The sequence below is a fragment of the Nomascus leucogenys genome, chromosome 13 (genome assembly GCF_006542625.1).
Source record: "Nomascus leucogenys isolate Asia chromosome 13, Asia_NLE_v1, whole genome shotgun sequence".
Lineage (NCBI taxonomy): Eukaryota > Metazoa > Chordata > Mammalia > Primates > Hylobatidae > Nomascus > Nomascus leucogenys.
The window spans coordinates 36,507,691-36,526,553 of record NC_044393.1 but is presented as its reverse complement, the minus strand read 5'-3'; the positions used below and the strand labels follow the sequence as shown (position 1 = coordinate 36,526,553).

At 51.8% G+C, this 18,863-nt stretch overlaps 1 protein-coding gene across 2 annotated transcripts; it reads right to left on the bottom strand.

Annotated features, from left to right (window-relative positions):
* Positions 1 to 1,521: 1,521 nt before the first annotated feature.
* Positions 1,522 to 6,279, bottom strand: AP5S1 (adaptor related protein complex 5 subunit sigma 1). Of its 2 annotated transcripts, XM_030826334.1 has the most exons (3): positions 6,045 to 6,279; positions 4,530 to 4,721; positions 1,522 to 2,957 (listed from the first exon to the last, which is right to left on the bottom strand). In XM_030826334.1, the coding sequence occupies exons 2-3, from the start codon at positions 4,703 to 4,705 to the stop codon at positions 2,531 to 2,533; spliced, it is 603 nt and encodes a 200-aa protein (XP_030682194.1). In that variant the 5' UTR covers positions 4,706 to 4,721; positions 6,045 to 6,279; the 3' UTR covers positions 1,522 to 2,530. The 2 variants fall into 2 exon arrangements, with proteins under 2 accessions (XP_030682194.1, XP_030682193.1); XM_030826333.1 differs by lacking the exon at positions 6,045 to 6,279 and having other exon boundaries at positions 4,530 to 5,117.
* Positions 6,280 to 18,863: the final 12,584 nt, after the last annotated feature.

The window sequence follows — 18,863 nt, the reverse complement described above, 5'->3', positions numbered from 1 at the left end:
CCCAAGGGAGGCTCGATAAATATAGGGTGAGCATAAATTGTGGTGGAAACCCAGCCCAAGGGGCTGGGGCAGAAGTGTAAAGTGTGGGAAGGGTGCTGGGCACGCTCATCTGGTTAAGGAAACCCTGGTCCAGCTGGGCATCTGGAACAGGAACTGGAGCTCAGCAGCCCCAGGGTGTGGTATCAGTCTCTACTATTCTCTTGTGCATCAGTTTGCCCCACCTCATGGGAACCAGGCCACCAGCCATGCCTAACCTCAACTTCCCACAGCTCCCAGGGGAGCAGGGTCTCAACCTCTTGCTTAAGTTCTGTTTGAAAAAAAGGCAGAAAGAATTTGGATCAGTAAGCTTGAGCCTTTCCATAGAGGACAAAATGGCCTGTTCCCTGAGAACACAGCCAATCCACCAGGACCGCCAGCCTGGGGTGAGGGGTGGGAGGGGTGGACCAGGAGAACAGAACGTAAAGGGAAGGGGTGTCCCTACTAGAGGCCTGTGGAACATTTCCACTGGTGGGACTTGGCCACACACACAGTAACATCCCTTTAAGTCTTCAAGGTCAAAGTGGTTTGTGGCACCATAAAATGGAAAAGGTGGCCTCATCCCAATTATGTTGACAGTGGTGGTAGAAGGCCTGGCATGGCTGGTGGCCTTGGCCATGGACTTGGAAGGGGTAATCATCAGTGCTGCCTCCAAAGCGGGTGTAGGTGGGTCCATCCTGGATGCTAAAGGGCAACTAATGGATGGCAAGCATGAGAGCTAAGCACCTAGGAGGCTCATTCTGCCAAGAAAGCCTCACCTTCCTTGGTAACAGGAAGATCATGAAAATCAATTTAATCTGAGGTGGTTTGTTTTTTTTTTTCCCCCAACTGAGTAAGTTTAAACCTTCACTAGAAGCTGCTGATTGAAGACCTCCTAACTACCGGCTTTTGGTACCCCACCCATATCCCTTTGGGACTCAACATGGTGCAGGCAGGCCCAGCTCCACATTGCCTGAAGGCTTTTTCTCAGGGGCAGAAAGAGCCAGGGAATGTATGCACCCCAGGATCAACCTGTAACCACTGACTAAAGGCAGTAGGCAAACACCCACAGCCGCCACCTCTCAGGTGAGGTAATTCAGAGGCAACTGCTGTGTGCAGCCCCCAGAGGCACTCAGCTCCCTACCACAGTCCTGATAGGGTGACAAGCATTCACGAGGACTGTGTCCCCTTCCTGCTTCCTGGGATCACCACCCGCCCTACCTAAACCACTCGCACCAATTCTCAGCCCAGGCACTGCTTCTCAGATGGCTCTGCCACAGCCACCTGCCACCTGTGATATATACTTTGGTGGAGAAATGTGTACCACCATCCAAAGGAGGCCCCTAAAGAGACAGAGGTGAGGTGGGCATGAGAGATGGAGGCATCCCAAGAAGCCTCCTAGGGGGATCCTTGACCACAAAGGCTCAGACACCCAGCTTGGGGGCCATCCAGAGAGGCACTCACTCGTAGGAGCAGGATGCACGCATCAAACTCACAGAAAGAGGGTAAAATCACACAGCCAGTGCTTTTAATTCAAAATGAAAAATACTTCATCCAGGCTAGACTGCTCGCATTCACCTGACAGCACCTTCTCTCCCTGCAGATGAGGGAAGGCTGTGATGATTTTATCTCGAGCCTGCCTGGTGGGCATGGGCTTGGCACAAAAGGAGCTGCAGAATCCTGCTGATTGGCAGATGCATTTCTGAACTCTGTGGGGGCTGGACACCGAGCAGGACCTTGTTGATAATACTGTGTAAGTGGGCACAAAGCCAGGGGCTGGGGCCTGCCAGCAATGCAGGCACAGCTCCTCCACCCGCAGGGGGGTCTGAGACCCTTTTTGTGTTTCGATGACTGGGAATTTTTTTTTTTTTTTTGAGATGGAGTCTCACTCTGTTGCCCAGGCTGGAGTGAAGTGGCGCACTCTCGGCTCACTGCAAGCTCTGACTCCCAGGTTCAAGTGATTCCCGTGCCTCAGCCTCCTGAGCAGCTGGGATTACAAGCAGGCACCATATACCCAGCTAATTTTTGTATTTTTAGTAGAGACAGGGTTTCACTATGTTGGCCAGGCTAGTCTCGAACTCCTGACCTGAGGTGATCCAATCACCTTGGCCTCCCAAAGTGCTGGGATTACCGGTGTGAGCCACTGCGCCTGGCCTTGACTGTGGGTTTGGAAGGAGAAGAGTGGGCTGAGCTCCAGGCAGCTCCTCACCCTAGCACTAGCTGGCAGGGATGGAGGAAGGTGGGGTCAAGGACAAGAGTGGCTGCCGCACTGCAGTGGTCTAAGCTACACAGCAGCTCTAGGCTCAGGAAGTTCTGTGGTTCCACTAACCTGAGGATAGGCAAGACCTCCTCCACCCTCTGCCCAGCCCCTTTCTGCAGGCTTGTGTTGCCCACTTGTCCTGGTATAGCAGCACATCAGAGCTGGGAGCAGGCTGGGCAGGAGGAAGATGACAAGCTTCATCTGGCTGTGTGTCTACCCTCTGCCTGCCCTTGGAAGCACCATCCCAACGAGGAATCAGCGGGGCCAAGCAGCACTGAATTCCTTCTCCAGGCCTTGGACAAACTGGTCGTTGAGGAAAAGCAGCTGACCATGTGGCAGGAAGCGGGTGAGGATGCCCTCAATGCGGTCAGCCCGCAGCAGGAGGTTGGTTCCAGGCGCCAGCAGCCGAAGGTGGTCAAGGAGGAGGCGTGCCAGCAGCCGGAGCGTGCCCTCAGCCAGTAGCAGGTTCTCGTGGGCGTCCAGCACCAGGGCAAAGCCTAATGAGAGCACGCCCAGCCACACCACTGTCCGTGGCTCCTGGAAAGGGTTCTCTGCTGCCAGGCGGAAAGCCCCACGTGGGGCCTCGTGCAGCGGCACTTGCTCATCTGAGGACTGCGGCTGCAAGTCCATGGGGGGCCGGCCGGATGCCTGCTGCTGCAGCCAGCACATTGACTCCACCTGCCTGGGGAGAATGGGCAGGTCAGGCTGGTGGGCTCACACACCAACTCTGCCATCCTCATCATCAACCCTGGTCCTGGGAGCTACCGTCATCCCCATATCTCAAGTAAGAAAAGTGAGGCCTAGAGAGACTAAGTGATCTGCCCAGGGCCACAGAATCAGGAAGTGTGAGCCTCCAGGTCCTGAACCACTTTATTCCATGTGGCCAAGATGGCAGGTTTTCAACCCAGCTCCTTGGGCTGAAAAAGGGCACCAGAGGAAGAAGATCCTGCCCTCACCCTGCTTCACAGAGGCCTTCTCCACATAAAGGAAAGGGAAGCGGCTTGGTCGGGTGCGGTGGCTCAAGCCTGTAATCCCAGCACTTTGGGAGGCCGAGGCAGGCGGATCATGAGGTCAAGAGATCAAGACCATCCTGGCTAACATAGTGAAACCCCGTCTCTACTAAAAATATAAAAAAAAATTAGCCTGGCGTGGTGGCGGGCGCCTGTAGTCCCAGCTACTCGGGAGGCTGAGGCAGAAGAATGGAATGAACCCAGCAGGCAGAGGTTGCAGTGCGCTGAGATTGCACCACTGCACTCCAGCCTGGGCGACAGAGCAAGACTCCATCTCAAAGAAAGGAAAGGGATGAGGCAGAAAATAAATGCCATCGCCCAACATGGGCGGTCCAATCTCCACCCTATCCTGCAACCCTCTCCAAGTATGAAAGAAAGACCTTCCATTGGACCAACAAGGCTTCTTAGAAGCTCCCTTTGATCTTTCCTGAATCACCTTCCAGTCTGAACCACACACAGGCTGGTTTTAAAAGCATGTATTTGGTTTTCTGAGCTACAGGGAGGGGAAGGAGAATGAGAAGAACAAGAGAAAGGCAAGAGTTGGCAGAAGGTTGCCCCAGAGTGGTGCTACCCCACCCAGAATGGGGAGGTCCAGGAGGCTCCAGCACCTACCAGTTCTGGCTGGGTCTGAGAGGGGAAGAGCCAAGGCTAGCCACCCTAGTCTGGAACAGTATATTCCAAACTGTGATCTGGATCCCTGGCTTTCTGGAGTCCTCATGTACCACACCCTCTTTCTTCCTTAGAGATTCATAAAGTCTACAGGCACACTAAAGGCCCTGTTAAGTACTGCACTGAAAAGCATGTTTAATCTGTACTGTCTGCCTGCCTGCTCTCAAATCTTAGTTCTGCTACTTTCTAGCTATATAACCTTGGACACGTTAAATTCCTCAAACATTCTGTACCTCAGTTTACTCATCTGTAAGGTGGAGATAATAACTATACCTACCTCAAAAGACTACTATGAGGGTTAAATGAATTAATATATATAAGATGTCCAGAATATAAATGCTTAGCACTTACAGGCTGAACAAATGCTAATTATACTGATAACAGAATTATTATTTATTTAACCCTTTTCACATAACACTTATGAAAAGCTGTGGAAGACTCTCTGGGAAATGCTACTTTAAAACTTCCTCTCTGCTCCTTAGTCCTCCTATTTCTCTGCATCCCCACTCCCCAAGAATACCTATTACAATCAGGTACGTGTTCAATGAAGGCCTGGGGCTGGGCTGTGTGGTTACCTGGCCACAGCTAAAATCTGTTCCTTCCGGAGAAGCCTGTCCCTCTCGGCACCATGCGGCCGTGGGTCATCAGGTGACTTCTCAGCACCGAAGACGCAGGAGTAGAGCACTCGGCAAAGGCCCGTGTCCTCAGTATTTGGGGCCCTCAATGTGTGAATGAGGAAGGCGTGGACCATGGCTCCAGGGTGGGTGCTATAGGGAAGCCAGAGACATTGGGAAGGTGAGAGTGAACCCCAGCAGGAGAGGCAACCACAGGAAGGGGGCTGACCTGGCAGTGTCCGGGAGTGTATCCAGAGGCTGGTGAGGCTGAACACTTTGAATAACAGCATCTGAACAATATCACATAACAGAGTCCAGCGGTAAAAAACCTCAGACATACATAAGCAGAATGGAAAAAGAAAAACAAACCAAAAAAAACAAAAAAACCTCAGACAACCCTAAACCTAGTTCTACAAAACAACAGGAATCTTCAAAAGCGTCAAGGTCATGACGTCATGGAAAACCTGAGGAGCTGCTCCAGACTGAAGGAGACTGAAGAGACCAGATAGCTGAATGCAACGTGTACTCCTGGATCGGGTCCTGGACCAAGAAAAGGATAATTTGGGCCAGGTGTGGTGACTCACGCCTGTAATCCCAGCACCTTGGCAGGTCTAGGTGGGCGGATCACTTGAGGTCAGGAGTTCGAGACCAGCCTGCCAACATGGTGAAACCCCATCTCTACTAAAAATAAATTAGCCAGGCATGGTGGCGCATGGTTGTAACCCCAGCTACTTGAGAGGTTGAAGCCAGAGAATCGCTTGAACCCGGGAGGGGAGGCTGCAGTGAGCTGAGATCGCACCACTGCACTTCAGCCTGGGCGACAGAGGGAGACTCTGTCTCAAAAAAAAAAAAAAGAAAGAAAAAGAAAAGGATAATTTCCATAAAGGGCATTATTAGGACACTAATAAAAACTTTAAAAACATTTAAATACGGACTATGGGTCAGAAAAAGTCTTGACCAAGGTTACCCGATTTTGAATGCAGGAGCTTGTCCTTGTTTTTAGAAAATAAACACGGATGTGCCTCTAAATATAGAGGTAACAGGATTTCATATCTGCAACTAACTCACATGGTCCAGGGAAGAAAGAAGGCAGAGACAAAAACAGAGGAAATAATAAGGTAAATGGGGTAAAAGAGGTTACAACTCGTGAATCTCATCAAAGTGCATACCGGAGTTACTTGAAACTGTTTCAAAATAAAAACTAAATAATAGTAACGGTTATCCGGATGGCTCAGTGGCCGGCCCGGGGGTTGAAAGGCGGCGGGTACACAGTCAGTAGGTATCTGTGGCTAAGACTAAATAGACAGTCAGTTTAAACTGGTCAAACAGCAGGTTCGCAAAGGCACTTCGAGAACCAGAGCCCAGCACCCAAGCGCGGACCTCCGCAACCCTCCAGCCGCAAGCACAGCGCGTCATCACTCCGCGCCGCCGCGTTCCCCCTCTACTAGAGAAATGGTAGCGGTCAAGACAGCTTACGTCACTGCCTCCGTAACCCTGAGGCGCAATGCACTTCGGGGGTTGTAGTTTCTTATTCCGGTCAGCCAGGCCTAAATGGGGCACCCCGCCCTGAATGTGTTGCCCCTGCAGCTCCGGTGGGCTGTCGTCGAAGCGTCGCCTCAGCCTTCCGTCCGGGCCCGCGGACTGCCAACAAGCGCTCCCCTCAGTGGCAGGAGAGCAATGGCGGCTGCGCGGCCCGTGGGCGCCTGCGCACGTCGGTCGCGGGCGCGCGCGCCAGCTGACGCCGTCAGGTTGGGCGGAGCGCTCACGTCCAGCTCGGTGCTGCGGCAGGCAGGTGCGGGCGGCATCTTCAGATGCCTGGACTCTTGGCGTGGGCTGGCCTCACAGTCAAAACCCTCCGGCCCCGAGCTGCCCGCAGGGACCATGCTGGTCACTCTCGTTGCGGGCTCGAAGCGTCCCCCGCTCGTTGCCCTAATCAGCTGAGCCCCAGGCTGCTGACCCCGGCGGCCGCGAGGGGGCGCCGCGGCTCGGAGCGCGGAGTCTGCGGAAAAGGCCGGGACCTGGTTGTCCCCGGAGGGCGGGGCGCGTCGCCTGCGGCCTTAGGAGGCTCCGGGGCGGGCAGCGGGTGGACCTAGGCCGGGCTGCGGCTGAGTTCTTATCTAGCCAACATGTGTGAGAATCACTGGGGCACCAGTTCAAATGTACATTCCTGCGCTGTACCCCCGGAAATTATGACTTTGGAGGGAAATATGGGTATTTAGGCACATGGGTATTTTGCGCGGATTTTAAATACAAATATGTGTATTTTGCGCAGATTCTGAATTTGTGGGTTCCTGCAGCGGATTAATGCTGGCACTCGGTTCGGCGCAGAACGATTCGAACGCTGCTTCCGAACTCTCAGTGTGTGTCCCTGGCAGATCTGTCAATTTCATTGGGCCCCAGTAAAACCTTGTAGAGTGTCGCCCAGGGCAAACGCTTAGTAGGGCTGACCAGCAAGCCCCCTTCTTGACTGGTGGCCATCAAAACAACAGGGAAGAGGTTTATACCTTAAACCTGAAGGGGGCACTCTGGCACTAACCCCTATAGAGCCTTACGTAAAAGCTCCAACTTGGAGGCTTGGCCCATTGGTGTTTGGGGGCCCCACAAGACCTGCCTGGGTCTCACTGCCTGACTTGCATGTGTTCCTCCAGCCACCACCACTCCCACCCCCACCGCGACCATGAAGGTGCACCTCCTTTACCTCTTGGCATGTGAATGGCTTCAGCCTTGTCCCCCAGATGTGCCTTGGAGGCTCCCCCACTGACTGTTCCCCCAGCCTGGAATTCCCTTTCCTGGCCCTTTTTTGTTTTTGTTTTTGTTTTGCAGCCTCCCTGCCTCCTCCCACCAGCAATGCTCCTGCCTCAGCCCCCCAAGTAGCTGGGACTACAGGCAGGCAACACATCCAGCTAATTTAAATTTTTTTGTAGAGATAGCGTCTCACTGTATTGCCCAGGCTGGTCTCGAACTCTGGGCTCAAGTGATCCTCCTGCTTCTCCCCCACAAATTGCTAGGATTACAGGCGTGAGTCTCCACACCTGGCCTTTCCTGTCCTTTTAATTGCCATTGTAGATATATACTCAGACAAAATGGGAGGAAGCCTGCCTGCTCAGGCTGCCCGTTGGCATTCAGCTGCGGCCTTTGCACCCCTGTGAAGGTCTCACCAATAGTGCTGATGGCTTCCATCTTCACTCCCCAGGGCCATGCACAACGCAGGACTGGAGCCGGCTTGAACACGCTCTTTGGTGACAAGGAAGGAGAACAGGGTAGGGTGGCCCAGGCAGGGATCCTACAGCCAGCACCCCCTGAGAAAGTGCACTCTGAGCCCCTTAAGCCATAGGACCCAGGATAGGTTAGGAGGTGGCTGAAGGGAAGCCGCAGGTGGCCAGGGCCTGGCCAAAGCATGTGACAACACATAAATGTGTGTGCAGGTGTTGCGGCAAGCCCAGAGACTCTGGGGCCTCAGCTACGAGGCTGGGGAGTGATGTTGGCACAGCTCCTGGTCCCCAGTCCCTGTCGCTCTCAGCCAGGGCTGGTGTCTGCCAGCTGATTACAGCAGAGAGCTAGCAAGGAGAGGGCTCTGGTTGCTGGGGGCCACCTGGCATCTGGAACACAGTTTCCCAGCCTCTGTCCACTCCTCAGGCAGTGAGTCAACACCAAGTTTCTGACCACTAGAGGGCTGGCCTCATGTCAGGTGTGTGGAGGAGACAGCTGTGGGAGGCTGGCTTGAGCTACTACTCCCAGAGGACAGTGGGAGACCCAGATGGAGGTGATAGCATGGAGGGCTTCCTCAGCCTGGTGGGAGTGGGGGTTTTGCTTGATGGTTTTGCTGGAGGCTGCTTGTGGGTGTGCCCTGGGAGATCCCTTTTCCTTGGCCACTGGGCTCTCCCGGGTCCAACCCATGCTTCTGAGAGTCTGTTCTGGGTACATTGGGAATGTCTATGCCTGCTAGCTCAGACATCATCTAAAACAGCAAGCCCAGCAGTGGCTACTCATGCTGACCTCACTGCTCCATGACCCAGCAGCGCCACTCTTGATGTGTACCTGAGTGAAATAAGGGCTGTTGTTCACCAAAAGACACAAATAGAATATTCATAGTATCTTTACTCTCTTTTTTTTTTCTTTTTTTGAGATGGAGTCTTGCTCTTGTCACCCAGGCTGGAGTGCAGTGGCACGATCTCGCCTCACTGCAACCTTTGCCTCCTGGATTCAAGCGATTCTCCTGCCTTAGCCTCCCGAGTAGCTGGGGTTACAGGCACCCGCCACCACGTCTGTCTAATTTTTGTATTTTCATTAGAGAGGGGGTTTCGCCATGTTGGCCAGGCTGGTCTCGAACTCCTGGCCTCATGATCTGCCCGCCTTGGCCTCCCAAAGTGCTGGGATTACAGGCATGAGCCACCGCCCCCGGCCAGTATCTTTACTCTTAATTGTCCCAAACTGGAAACTACCCAAATATCCATCTTTCATGGAATGATGGATAAATTGTGGTATACTCGTACAGTGGAATAGTATAGGGCAATGGAAAAGAACAACTACTGATACACAACATGAGTGACTCTCACAGACACAATGTTCAGTTAAAGAAGCCAGTCACGGAAGTGTACATGCCATGTGACTCCATTAACATAAAAGGTCCAAATCTAGGCAAGCCATGCTGCACTGCTACAAGTCAGAATGGTGGTTATCCTAGGGAGGCAATGACTGGAGAGGCATGGAGCTTTAGGAGATGGCGACATTCCGAGTCTTGATCTGGGTGGTGAATACATGAGTACATTCTCTTTGTAAGTATTAACCAAGCTGGACACTTAAGACACATGCACTTTTCTATATACTAAATTCAGTTAAAACCTTAATAATGGCTGTGACAATTCCACTAAAACGATTTTACTCTGAAGTCTGCCTTTAAACTGGAAGATATAAGAATGTGATAGCTGGGCGCAGTGGCTCACGCTTGTAATCCCAGCACTTTGGGAGGCCGAGGCGGGTGGATCACAAGGTCAGGAGATCGAGACCATGGTGAAACCCCGTCTCTACTAAAAATACAAAAAATTAGGCGGGCGTGGTGGCGGGCGCCTGTAGTCCCAGCTACTGGGAGAGGCTGAGGCAGGAGAATGGCATGAACCCGGGAGGAGGAGCTTGCAGTGAGCCAAGATCGCGCCACTGCCCTCCAGACTGGGTGACAGAGCAAGACTCGTCTCAAAAAAAAAAAAAAAAAGAATGTGATAGAATCCTTCCCCTGCCCCAAGGCTTGAATTCTGGCAGGGTTGAGGTTTTTAGCATGAGAAGAAATTTAGAGCATAGCCTTTCATTTAACAGATAACTAAGTGGGCTCAGAGATGCTCCCTGATGTGGCCAGTGTCTCACAGCACAGTGCCAAGTGGAAGCCATCGGGGACATGAGCTCTGCTCCCTGGAGCAGCCACCATGGATGTAAGAGAGGTCGGGGGAGGACTGTACGTAGAGGACTTGAACAAGATTGCAAAGGATGGAGATGGCCTAAAAGTGAGAACACACCATTCATTTGTGTGCTCATCCACTCATTCTGCTGGGAGAATCCTCTGGGTGCCTAGAGTTCCCATCAGGCTCTGTTCACACAGGTGCAATGGCCAAGGCAAGTAGGAGTCAAGATGACCAACAGATTCAGAAGTGGGGAGGACTCTGGAGGAGCAATCTGGCAAGACCGTGTGGAGGAGGAAGCATCTGAACTGGGCTTTCTGGAGAGGTAGGAGTTCAGTAGCTGCAGCTGGCAGGAAGGGCATTCTGGATATAAGGACTAGATCAGAGCAAATACAAAGGGTGAAAAGAAGCCAGCCTTCCCAGACTCAGGGTCCCCTGGCCCTCCTTTATTTAGAGGACATGGGTCCAATCAGAAATGTCTCTACATCCTCCCCAGCCGGTGGGGCACTGTAGGAGCCACCTGGGTAAGGCCTCAGGAAAGTCATTGTTTTCCAAATAAGGGGGGCAGACTCAGTGCCATTCTCTGACTTTTTGCGGCCCCAGGGCCGAAAGCTGTGTGCTGAGAACGATGAGGCAGGAAGGAGCCTCGGCCCCAGAGATGCTGCAGAGTCTACTTGTTGAGTGAGGTGTACAGTCATTTATGTGGTTAAACCATTGAGTGGGGTTTCTGTTACATGCAACTTAATGCACTCCTAAGTGATGCAGCATGTGAAGTGGACAGGGTAGAGCCTGGCACCTAGTAGGCACTCAATACATCAATAAATGTTGACAACCGTTAATCCAGTGGCAAACAGGGTAAGGTATCAGAGAGGACTTGATCAGCACCAGAAAAAAAACAAGTGGGGCAGCTCAGAGGTGAGGGGGTATCAGCAGGACATCTTGTGGTTGCCAGACCTGCCCTGAAGACAAAACAGAAGAGTCTGAATGTGTTGCGGCCATATGTGTGCATGTTCATGTGTGTGAGGCTTTTTTAATTTTATTTTTTAGACAGTCTTGCTCTGTCACTCAAGCTGGAGTGCAATGGCGTGATCTTGGCTCACTGCAATCTCTGCCTCCCCGGTTCAAGCGATTCTCCTGCCTTAGCCTCCTGAGTAGCTGGGATTACAGGCACCTGCCACCACGCCCAGCTAATTTTTATAATTTTAGTAGAAATGGGGTTTCACCATGTTGGCCAGGCTGGTCTCGAACTCCTGACCTCAAGTGATCCACTCGCCTTGGCCCCCCAAATTGCTGGGATTACAGGCATGAGCCACTGTGCCCAGCCATGTGTGAGGCTTTTACAGGGGTTAGCCCAGGGCTTGTGGCAGAGCTGGGCACCCAGTGGGTACAGATGTGGAATTGTGTGTTTGTGTGTGCCAGAGAAAATGAAAAGGAAGAAAGGTAAAATAAAACACTACCAAAAAAAAAAACCCAAAAACCTAGAGGAGGTTGAAGGCAACAGGTGGCTGGATTTGTGACCCAGCCCACCTACCTAGAGGGGCCACGTCTCCCTCGTTCTTTCCCTTCCCCTCCCTCTGACTGTGGGCAGAGGCGCCCATCGCCACACCCCCCAACCCTGCTTTTCTCAGTGGTCCTCCAAGTTAGGGGGTTGCCCACAGCCACTCCCTGCCCCCTCACATTGGCCCCTTTCCCACCTTCCCACCCGCCTGCCTTCCACTTTCTATTCACATGGGGTGGGGCCTGCCCCCACAATAGAGGCAGCCTGCCTTGCCTTTTTATTTGTTTGTTTTTTGAGGCAGGGTCTCTTTCTGACCCCTAGGCTGGAGTGCAATGCTGCAGTCTCGGCTCACTGCAACCTCAACTTCCTGGACTCAAGCAATCCTCCTGCCTCAGCCTCCTGAATAGCTGGGACTACAGTTGCACCCCACCACACCTGGCTAATTTTTAAAAATTTTTTGCTGGTCGCAGTGGCTCACGCCTGTAATCCCAGCACTTTGAGAGGCCGAGGCGGGCGGATCACGAGGTCAGGAGATCGAGACCACGGTGAGACCCCGTCTCTACTAAAAATACAAAAACTTAGCCAGGCGCGGTGGCGGGCGCCTGTAGTCCCAGCTACTCGGGAGGCTGAGGCAGAAGAATGGCATGAAACCGGGAGGCGGAGCTTGCAGTGAGCCAAGATTGCGCCACTGCACTCCAGCCTGGGCGACAGAGTGAGACTCCGTCTCAAAAAAAAAAAAAAATTTATAGAGACAAGGTCTCCCTATGTTGCCCAGGCTGGTCTCAAACTCCTGACCTCAAGTAATCCTCCAGCCTTGGCCTCCCAAAGTGCTGGGATTACAGGTGTGAGCCACCACGCCCAGCCAGGGCTTGCCTTTTGGAGCTCCACTGGTGCCCAGCTGGAAACTCATTGATGTGATTTATTTATTTATTTATTTATTTATTTATTTATTTTTGCAATGGAGTCTTGTTATGTTGTCCAAGGTGGAGTGTAGTGGCTATTCACAAACATGATGATCACGATGATAGCGCCCTACGGCTTTGAACTCCTGGGCTCAAGCTATCCTCCTACCTCACTTTCTCTAGTAGCTGGGACTATAGGCACTTACCACCATACCCAGCCACAATGATGATTTTTACAGAAACAGACTTCAAGCTAGACCAGCAACCACCTATTTCTGGATGTGGGGAGAGCAATTAGGTAGAATCTGCTAGCCCCAGGCAGTGGAATTTTTTTTCATTTTTTTATTTTTTTTATTTTTGAGACAGGGTCTTGCTCTGTCGCCCACGCTGGAGTGCAATGGCATGATTTTGGCTCACTGCAACCTCTGTTTCCCGGGCTTGAGCCAACTTTGCACCTCAGCCTTCAGAGTAGCTGGGACCACAGGCACATGCCACTACATCTGGCTAATTTTTGTGTTTTTTGTAGAGACGGGGTTTCACCGTGTTGCTCAGGCTGGTCTCAAACTCCTGAGCTAAAGGGATCTGTCCACCTTGGCCTCCTAAAGTGCTGGGATTATAGGTATGAGCCACTGTGCCCAGCCAGCGGTGGACTTTTTAATGCCTCTCTGATAAGAGTATTTAGTCATTTCTCAAAGATCAAAGCAGGAAACTAAGAGGAAAAGGGAATATGCTTTTCTGCAAATCAAGGTGGACTGAAATTAGGTGGATTATGGCTGCCCTAGAATAAAGGAGGCCAAAGTCGGGCATTGTCTGTCTCTTCCTTTCTTCTACCTCCCTGGACCCTCTCAGACACAGCAGCACTCTGTGTTGGGAGCCTCCCATTAGGCACTCAGACAGCTCTCTCATCTTCTGTCTCCACCAAACCTCCATCGGCAGCTTCCTAACTGCTACCTATACTGCTGCATAGGCTGCTGCTTCCTACACACCACAGCTGGACTTTGCTTATTTTGTTACAGACAGGGTCTTGCTCTATTGCCCAGGCTGGAGCAAGCAAAGTGCTGCTAGCTCAGCAGCCTGAACTCCTGGGCTCCAGTGATCCTCCCACCTCAGCCTCCCAAGTCCCAAGCTGGGACTACAGGAACGTGCTACACCCAGCTAATTTTTAAATTATTTCTTTGTACAGACAGGGTGTTGCTTTGTTGCCCAGGCTGGTCGCCAACCCCTGGGCTCAAGCAATCCACCCGCTTTGGCCTCCCTGTTACCGGTGGGAGCCACTGCGACCTGCCAAGCTGTGCTTTTCTCCCGTGACCCATCACCCAGAATCTTGTCCATGTGCAGAAAGAAAAGGAAACCTTCAGACTGGCTCCTTTAATTAAATGTTTTCAGGCATGTCCTTTTAACCTTTCTGATCTCCTGTCAATCCCTACATTGGCCTTAAGCAATAGTGGCCATAGCAGCCTCTTGTATGGCACTTGCTGTAGATGCCCTTGTTCTTTTTCTTTACTTTTTTTTTTTTTTTTTTTTGAGATGGAGTCTCACTCTGTCGCCCAGGTTGGAGTGCAGTGGGACGATCTCGGTTCACTGCAAGCTCCGCCTCCCGGGTTCCCACCATTCTCCTGCCTCAGCCTCCCAAGTAGCTGGGACTACAGGCGCCCACCACCACACCTGGCTAATTTTTTGTATTTTTAGTAGAGACGGCGTTTCACCGCGTTAGCCAGGATGGTCTCGATCTCCTGACCTCGTGATCCACCCGCCTTGGCCTCCCAAAGAGCTGGGATTACAGGCGTGAGCCACCGCGCCCGGCCGCCCTTGTTCTTTTTTGAAACAGAATCTTCCTGTGTGCCCAGGGTGGTCTCCAACTCCTGGCTTTAAGTGGTCCTCTCAGCTTGGCCTCCCAAAGCACTGGGATTACAGGCATGAGCCACTGCACCTGATCAGCAGGCCCTGTTCTGAGTGCTTTGCACACATCAGCTCATTTGATCCAATCCACAGCCCTGTGAAGTAGGAGCTTTATTATTCCCATTTTACACATGAGGAAATAGAGGCCCAGTGGGATTCAGCAACTATTCTGGTGTGACACATGTGTCCTTGGAGGTGTACATATCAGTAGATTTCAGCCTCTACTGAAATCTTCTACTGAAGCCTTCTACTCCCCTTGTGTTTCCCTGTCTCCCCCTGTCCTCTCATAGTCATCCCAAGGGCTGGCTCAACCCTCTTCTCCTGGAGCTCTGGAAGGCCATAGCATCCCTGCAACCCCATCCCTGCTCATCCTCCATGACCCAACCCTGAGAGCTCCCTCCCCTCCCTATGCTTGGATGACCTCCTTCCCCAGTGCTCCCAATCCCGAGCCAGGAGGCACCCTCCCCTCAGCCATCCTTCAGGAACATAGTCTTGGCTGGGCCCCAGGAGGACTAGGCCATGTGTGATTTGTCCTTTCAAACAGCCGCACTGCCTGCAGGGCTGAGAGCCAGGAGGCCCCACGAGGCAGAGGAGGCCCAGCCACGTGAGGCCCCTTCCCTTCCTGCTGCCCCAGGCCCCGCTGACTCAGAGCCTGGCACTCCTCCCAGGGTTGTGCGTGCCAGTATGCGCTGGGTGGGGCCGAGGCAACCCTCGCTGCGCCCCTTGGCACCCACACAGACTCCTCCTGTGTGGGGAGGGTGGGAACGCTTCTTACCTTCTGTCCCATAATCAACTGTCTTCTTTGAATAATAGATTGTGAATAATTTCACATCCCGGAACATTCTCTCTCCAGGCATGATTTTCGTGGCTGCAAAACAGCGGCTTCGCCATCATTACGCAACTGGCCTCTCTGATTGTTTCCAGATTGCTCTCGGCCATGCACCTCCTTGTCTAAACTTCGTTCTGCACCACCAGCAGTATCATGGCCTGGGGAGAACAGGGGCTGTGTGCTCCATTCCAGGATCAAGACTGTAGAAATCATGTTTTCTAGATGGTTGTGGGCTGTTGTCAGCAGAAGGACTCAAGGCAATTAACATACAGCTAATGAACTCCAAAGAGGCGCTTTGATTTTTGAAGAATCTGACTTGAGAACAAATCAAGACTAAGACTAATATAGCCTCATCTTTCGACATAGGAGAGTTGGAAAACCAGCTGAGTCTGCGACACCCAAATGCCTGCCACCACCACATCCCGGTATGTGGGTTCAGCACTTGACAGCTAACAGATCTCTTTGCTAGATACAGCAATCACATTTTCTGGTTAAGGGAGTGAAATTAACATTTACCTTTTTTTTTTTTTTTTTTTTTATGAGACGGAGTCTCGCTCTGTGTCCCAGGCTAGAGTGCAGTGGCGTGATCTTGGCTCACTGCAAGCTCCGCCTCCTGGGTTCACGCCATTCTCCTGCCTCAGCCTCCCGAGTAGCTGGGACTACAGGCTCCCACTACCACGCCTAGCTAATTATTTTTTTGTCTTCTTAGTAGAGGTGGGGTTTCACCGTGTTAGCCAGGATGGTCTCGATCTCCTGACCTCCTGATCTGCCCACCTAGGCCTCCCAAAGTGCTGGGATTACAGGCGTGAGCCACCGCACCTGGCCTTTTGTTTTTGTTTTTTTTTTGGAGATAGAGTCTCACTCTGTCGCCCAGGCTGGAGTGCAGTGGAGCAATCTCGGCTCACTGCAAACCTCGCCTTCTGGGGTCAAGGGATTCTTGAGCCTCAGCCTCCTGAGTAGCTAGGACTACAGGCGTGCACCACCACATCAGGCTAATTTTTGTATTTTTAGTACAGATGGGGTTTCACCATGTTGGCCAGGCTGGTCTCAAATTCCTGGCATCAAGTGATCTGCCCACCTCGGCCTCCCAAAGTGCTGGGATTACAGGCGTGAGCCACCGCGCCCAGCAACATTTACCAATTTTGATGAGAATGTGGAACACTAGAACTCTGGGACACTGTGGGTGGGAAGGTAAGGTGGTGCAAGGACCTTGGACAACTATGTGGAAAATACTAAAGTTAAATGTACACACGGTAACCCAGCACTCCACTCCTGGGTATATTTCCAGCAATTTGTAACAGGCCCAAATAATCCATCGAGGGTAGGATGAATATGTTCTATATCGCAACTGTGGTGGGGGTTATACAACTGTATATATTTGCCCAAACTCACAGAACTATACACTCAAAAGGGGAAATTTTAGCACTAACTTTGGCAGCACATATACTTAAAAAAAGGAAGACTTAATTTTACTGCATATAAGTTTTTCAATTTTGAAACAAGCCAGGAGCAGTGGCTCATGCCTGTAATCCCAGCACTTTGGGAGGCCAAGGCGGGAGGATTGCTTGAGCTCAGGAATTCAAGTCCAGCCTGGACAACATGGCAAGATCCTGTCTCTGTAAAAAAAAAAAAAAAAGAAAAGAAAAATTAACTGTGTGTGGTGGCATGTACCTGTGGTCCCAGCTACTCGGGAAGCCAAGTTGGGAGGATCACTTGAGCCCAGAACGTCAGGCCTGCAGCGAGCCACGTTTGTGCCATTGCACTCCAGCCCTCTAGCCTGGGCAATAAGAGCGAAACTCCATCTCAAAAAAAAAAAAAAGAAAAAAAAAAAGAAGAAGAAAGAGAGTAGGGGTATATTCATACAGTGGAATAGTATGCAGCAATGAGGAATAAAACTCCTGCTACACAGGACAAAATAATGAATCTCAAAATCATTGTGCTGGGTGAAAGAAGCCAGACAAAAGAGTACTCACTGTATAATTTCATTTATAGGAAGCTCATGAACAGATAAAACTAAATTACTGTGACAGAGGTCAAAATAGTAGTTACCTCTGGAGTGGGGGTAACTGGGAGGGAGCCTCCTGAATTGATGGAGATGTCCTACATCTTGAGCTTTGTGGTGGTCCCTTGGGTCTATGCTCCATGCTGAAGATCTGTGCCCTTGATGAAATGTCAATTATTCCTCAATTTTAAAAGAAAACCTTAATTTGTAAAATTGTCATGGCAAAAGTTACTGGGTGAACAATTCAGACAATGAAGTGGATGAAGATTCTTCCCCCTTCCCTCCAGACACTACTGTTCCCCCGACCGGCTCTCTGTGCTTATGCCAGCCTCATGCAGCTCTCTAACCATGTGAGCTGGCAGCACGTGGTTGCTCGGCACTCCTGTAGGCTGGAATTCCTGCCCCACCCTGGCCAAAGCTAAACAACTTTTAAAACTGGCTGGCAGCCTGGGATTTTAAACTGCTTTCCTGCCTGATCCACTTCCCTTTAGCACATCCAGGAAGAAAGTTATAGCTTCTCTTGCTGGGGGGAAGGGAGATGAGACACCCCTGCCCCATCCCCCTGAACTTTCCATGGCAGAGGGGGTCCCAAGTCAGAAACTGAGAGGCAAGCCCACAGCACCCCCTTTCCCAGGCCCAGGCTCCTGCTTCCTCAGCAGAGATGTCAGCACCAGGGCCTTCTCTTGGGGGAAGAGGTGTCTCCTGGCTTGACCAATCCCCCCACCTCTCCCACAAAATGAGCTGAATACCTGCTGGGTGGGCTTAGGAGACATTATATCTAAAAGTGTCTACAGCATACTAATTGTCCCATGGCTGCAACTAAGACTCTGATGGTGAGTTACAATGAGGACAGATGTGGCCACAGACATCAGCACTTGGCACAAGGCCCAGGCATTGTAGACACTCAGCCCGTGTTTCCTCCTCACCACGTGGCCTGATCCCGGAGTGGGAAGAGGACGCTCACAGCAGAAGTGAGGCCGCCCAGCCCCACCCGCCTGGAGGCTCTGGGACTAAGATGGGAGGTAAGGGGGGATAGGATACTCCTGGGAAGGCTGGAATGGCTGCTCTGCTTACGTCTTCTGTGTGCCCTGGGGCAAGTGAGTGCCTTCTCTGAGCTTCTGAAGCTGCTGTCCTCTGTGAAACCAGGAGGAAGGGTGGCTTCACGAGACCCCCTAAGCACTTAGGGTGGAGCAGGCATGCCAGCAGGATGACGCCTGGGGCCCATCCTCTCCCCTCCTCCATCTCCCTTTCTCAGGGGTCTGCACAGCTGTTTCCCCTTTTCTGGGGCAAATCGTCTCTCACCAAATAAACGTTTGCCTTTCTATCGCTGCCGGCTAGGTGGAGGGGACTTCTGAAGCCTTGAGGTCCCTTCCCTCCCTGAGCACAGCCGAGCCCCAAGACCAAAACAACACCCCAATAACTCCCACCTATTGTGCCCTTGCAGAGGGCTCTGAACCAGGAGTGAAGACCAAGCTCTTGGGCATAAGAAATGAGAGAACAAGCTAGAGATAGGGCAGGTGTCCTTTAGACTCAGCATAGAGATCTGGAGTTCCCTTTTTCTGTTCTGATAGGAAATAGCCTCCATCTTCCCATCTGAAAAATGGGGTGGATAATCATTGCATCACCTACTTCACAACATAGATGAACTGTCTCACAAAGTGGTAATCATGCCTGACATGTGTGTGCACTGTCAAAGACAGCATCTTATATATACAGATGCAAAGGAGTCCTTCCCATCGCACAGCTCCCATTTGTGTGTGGGGGGCTGGGAGAAG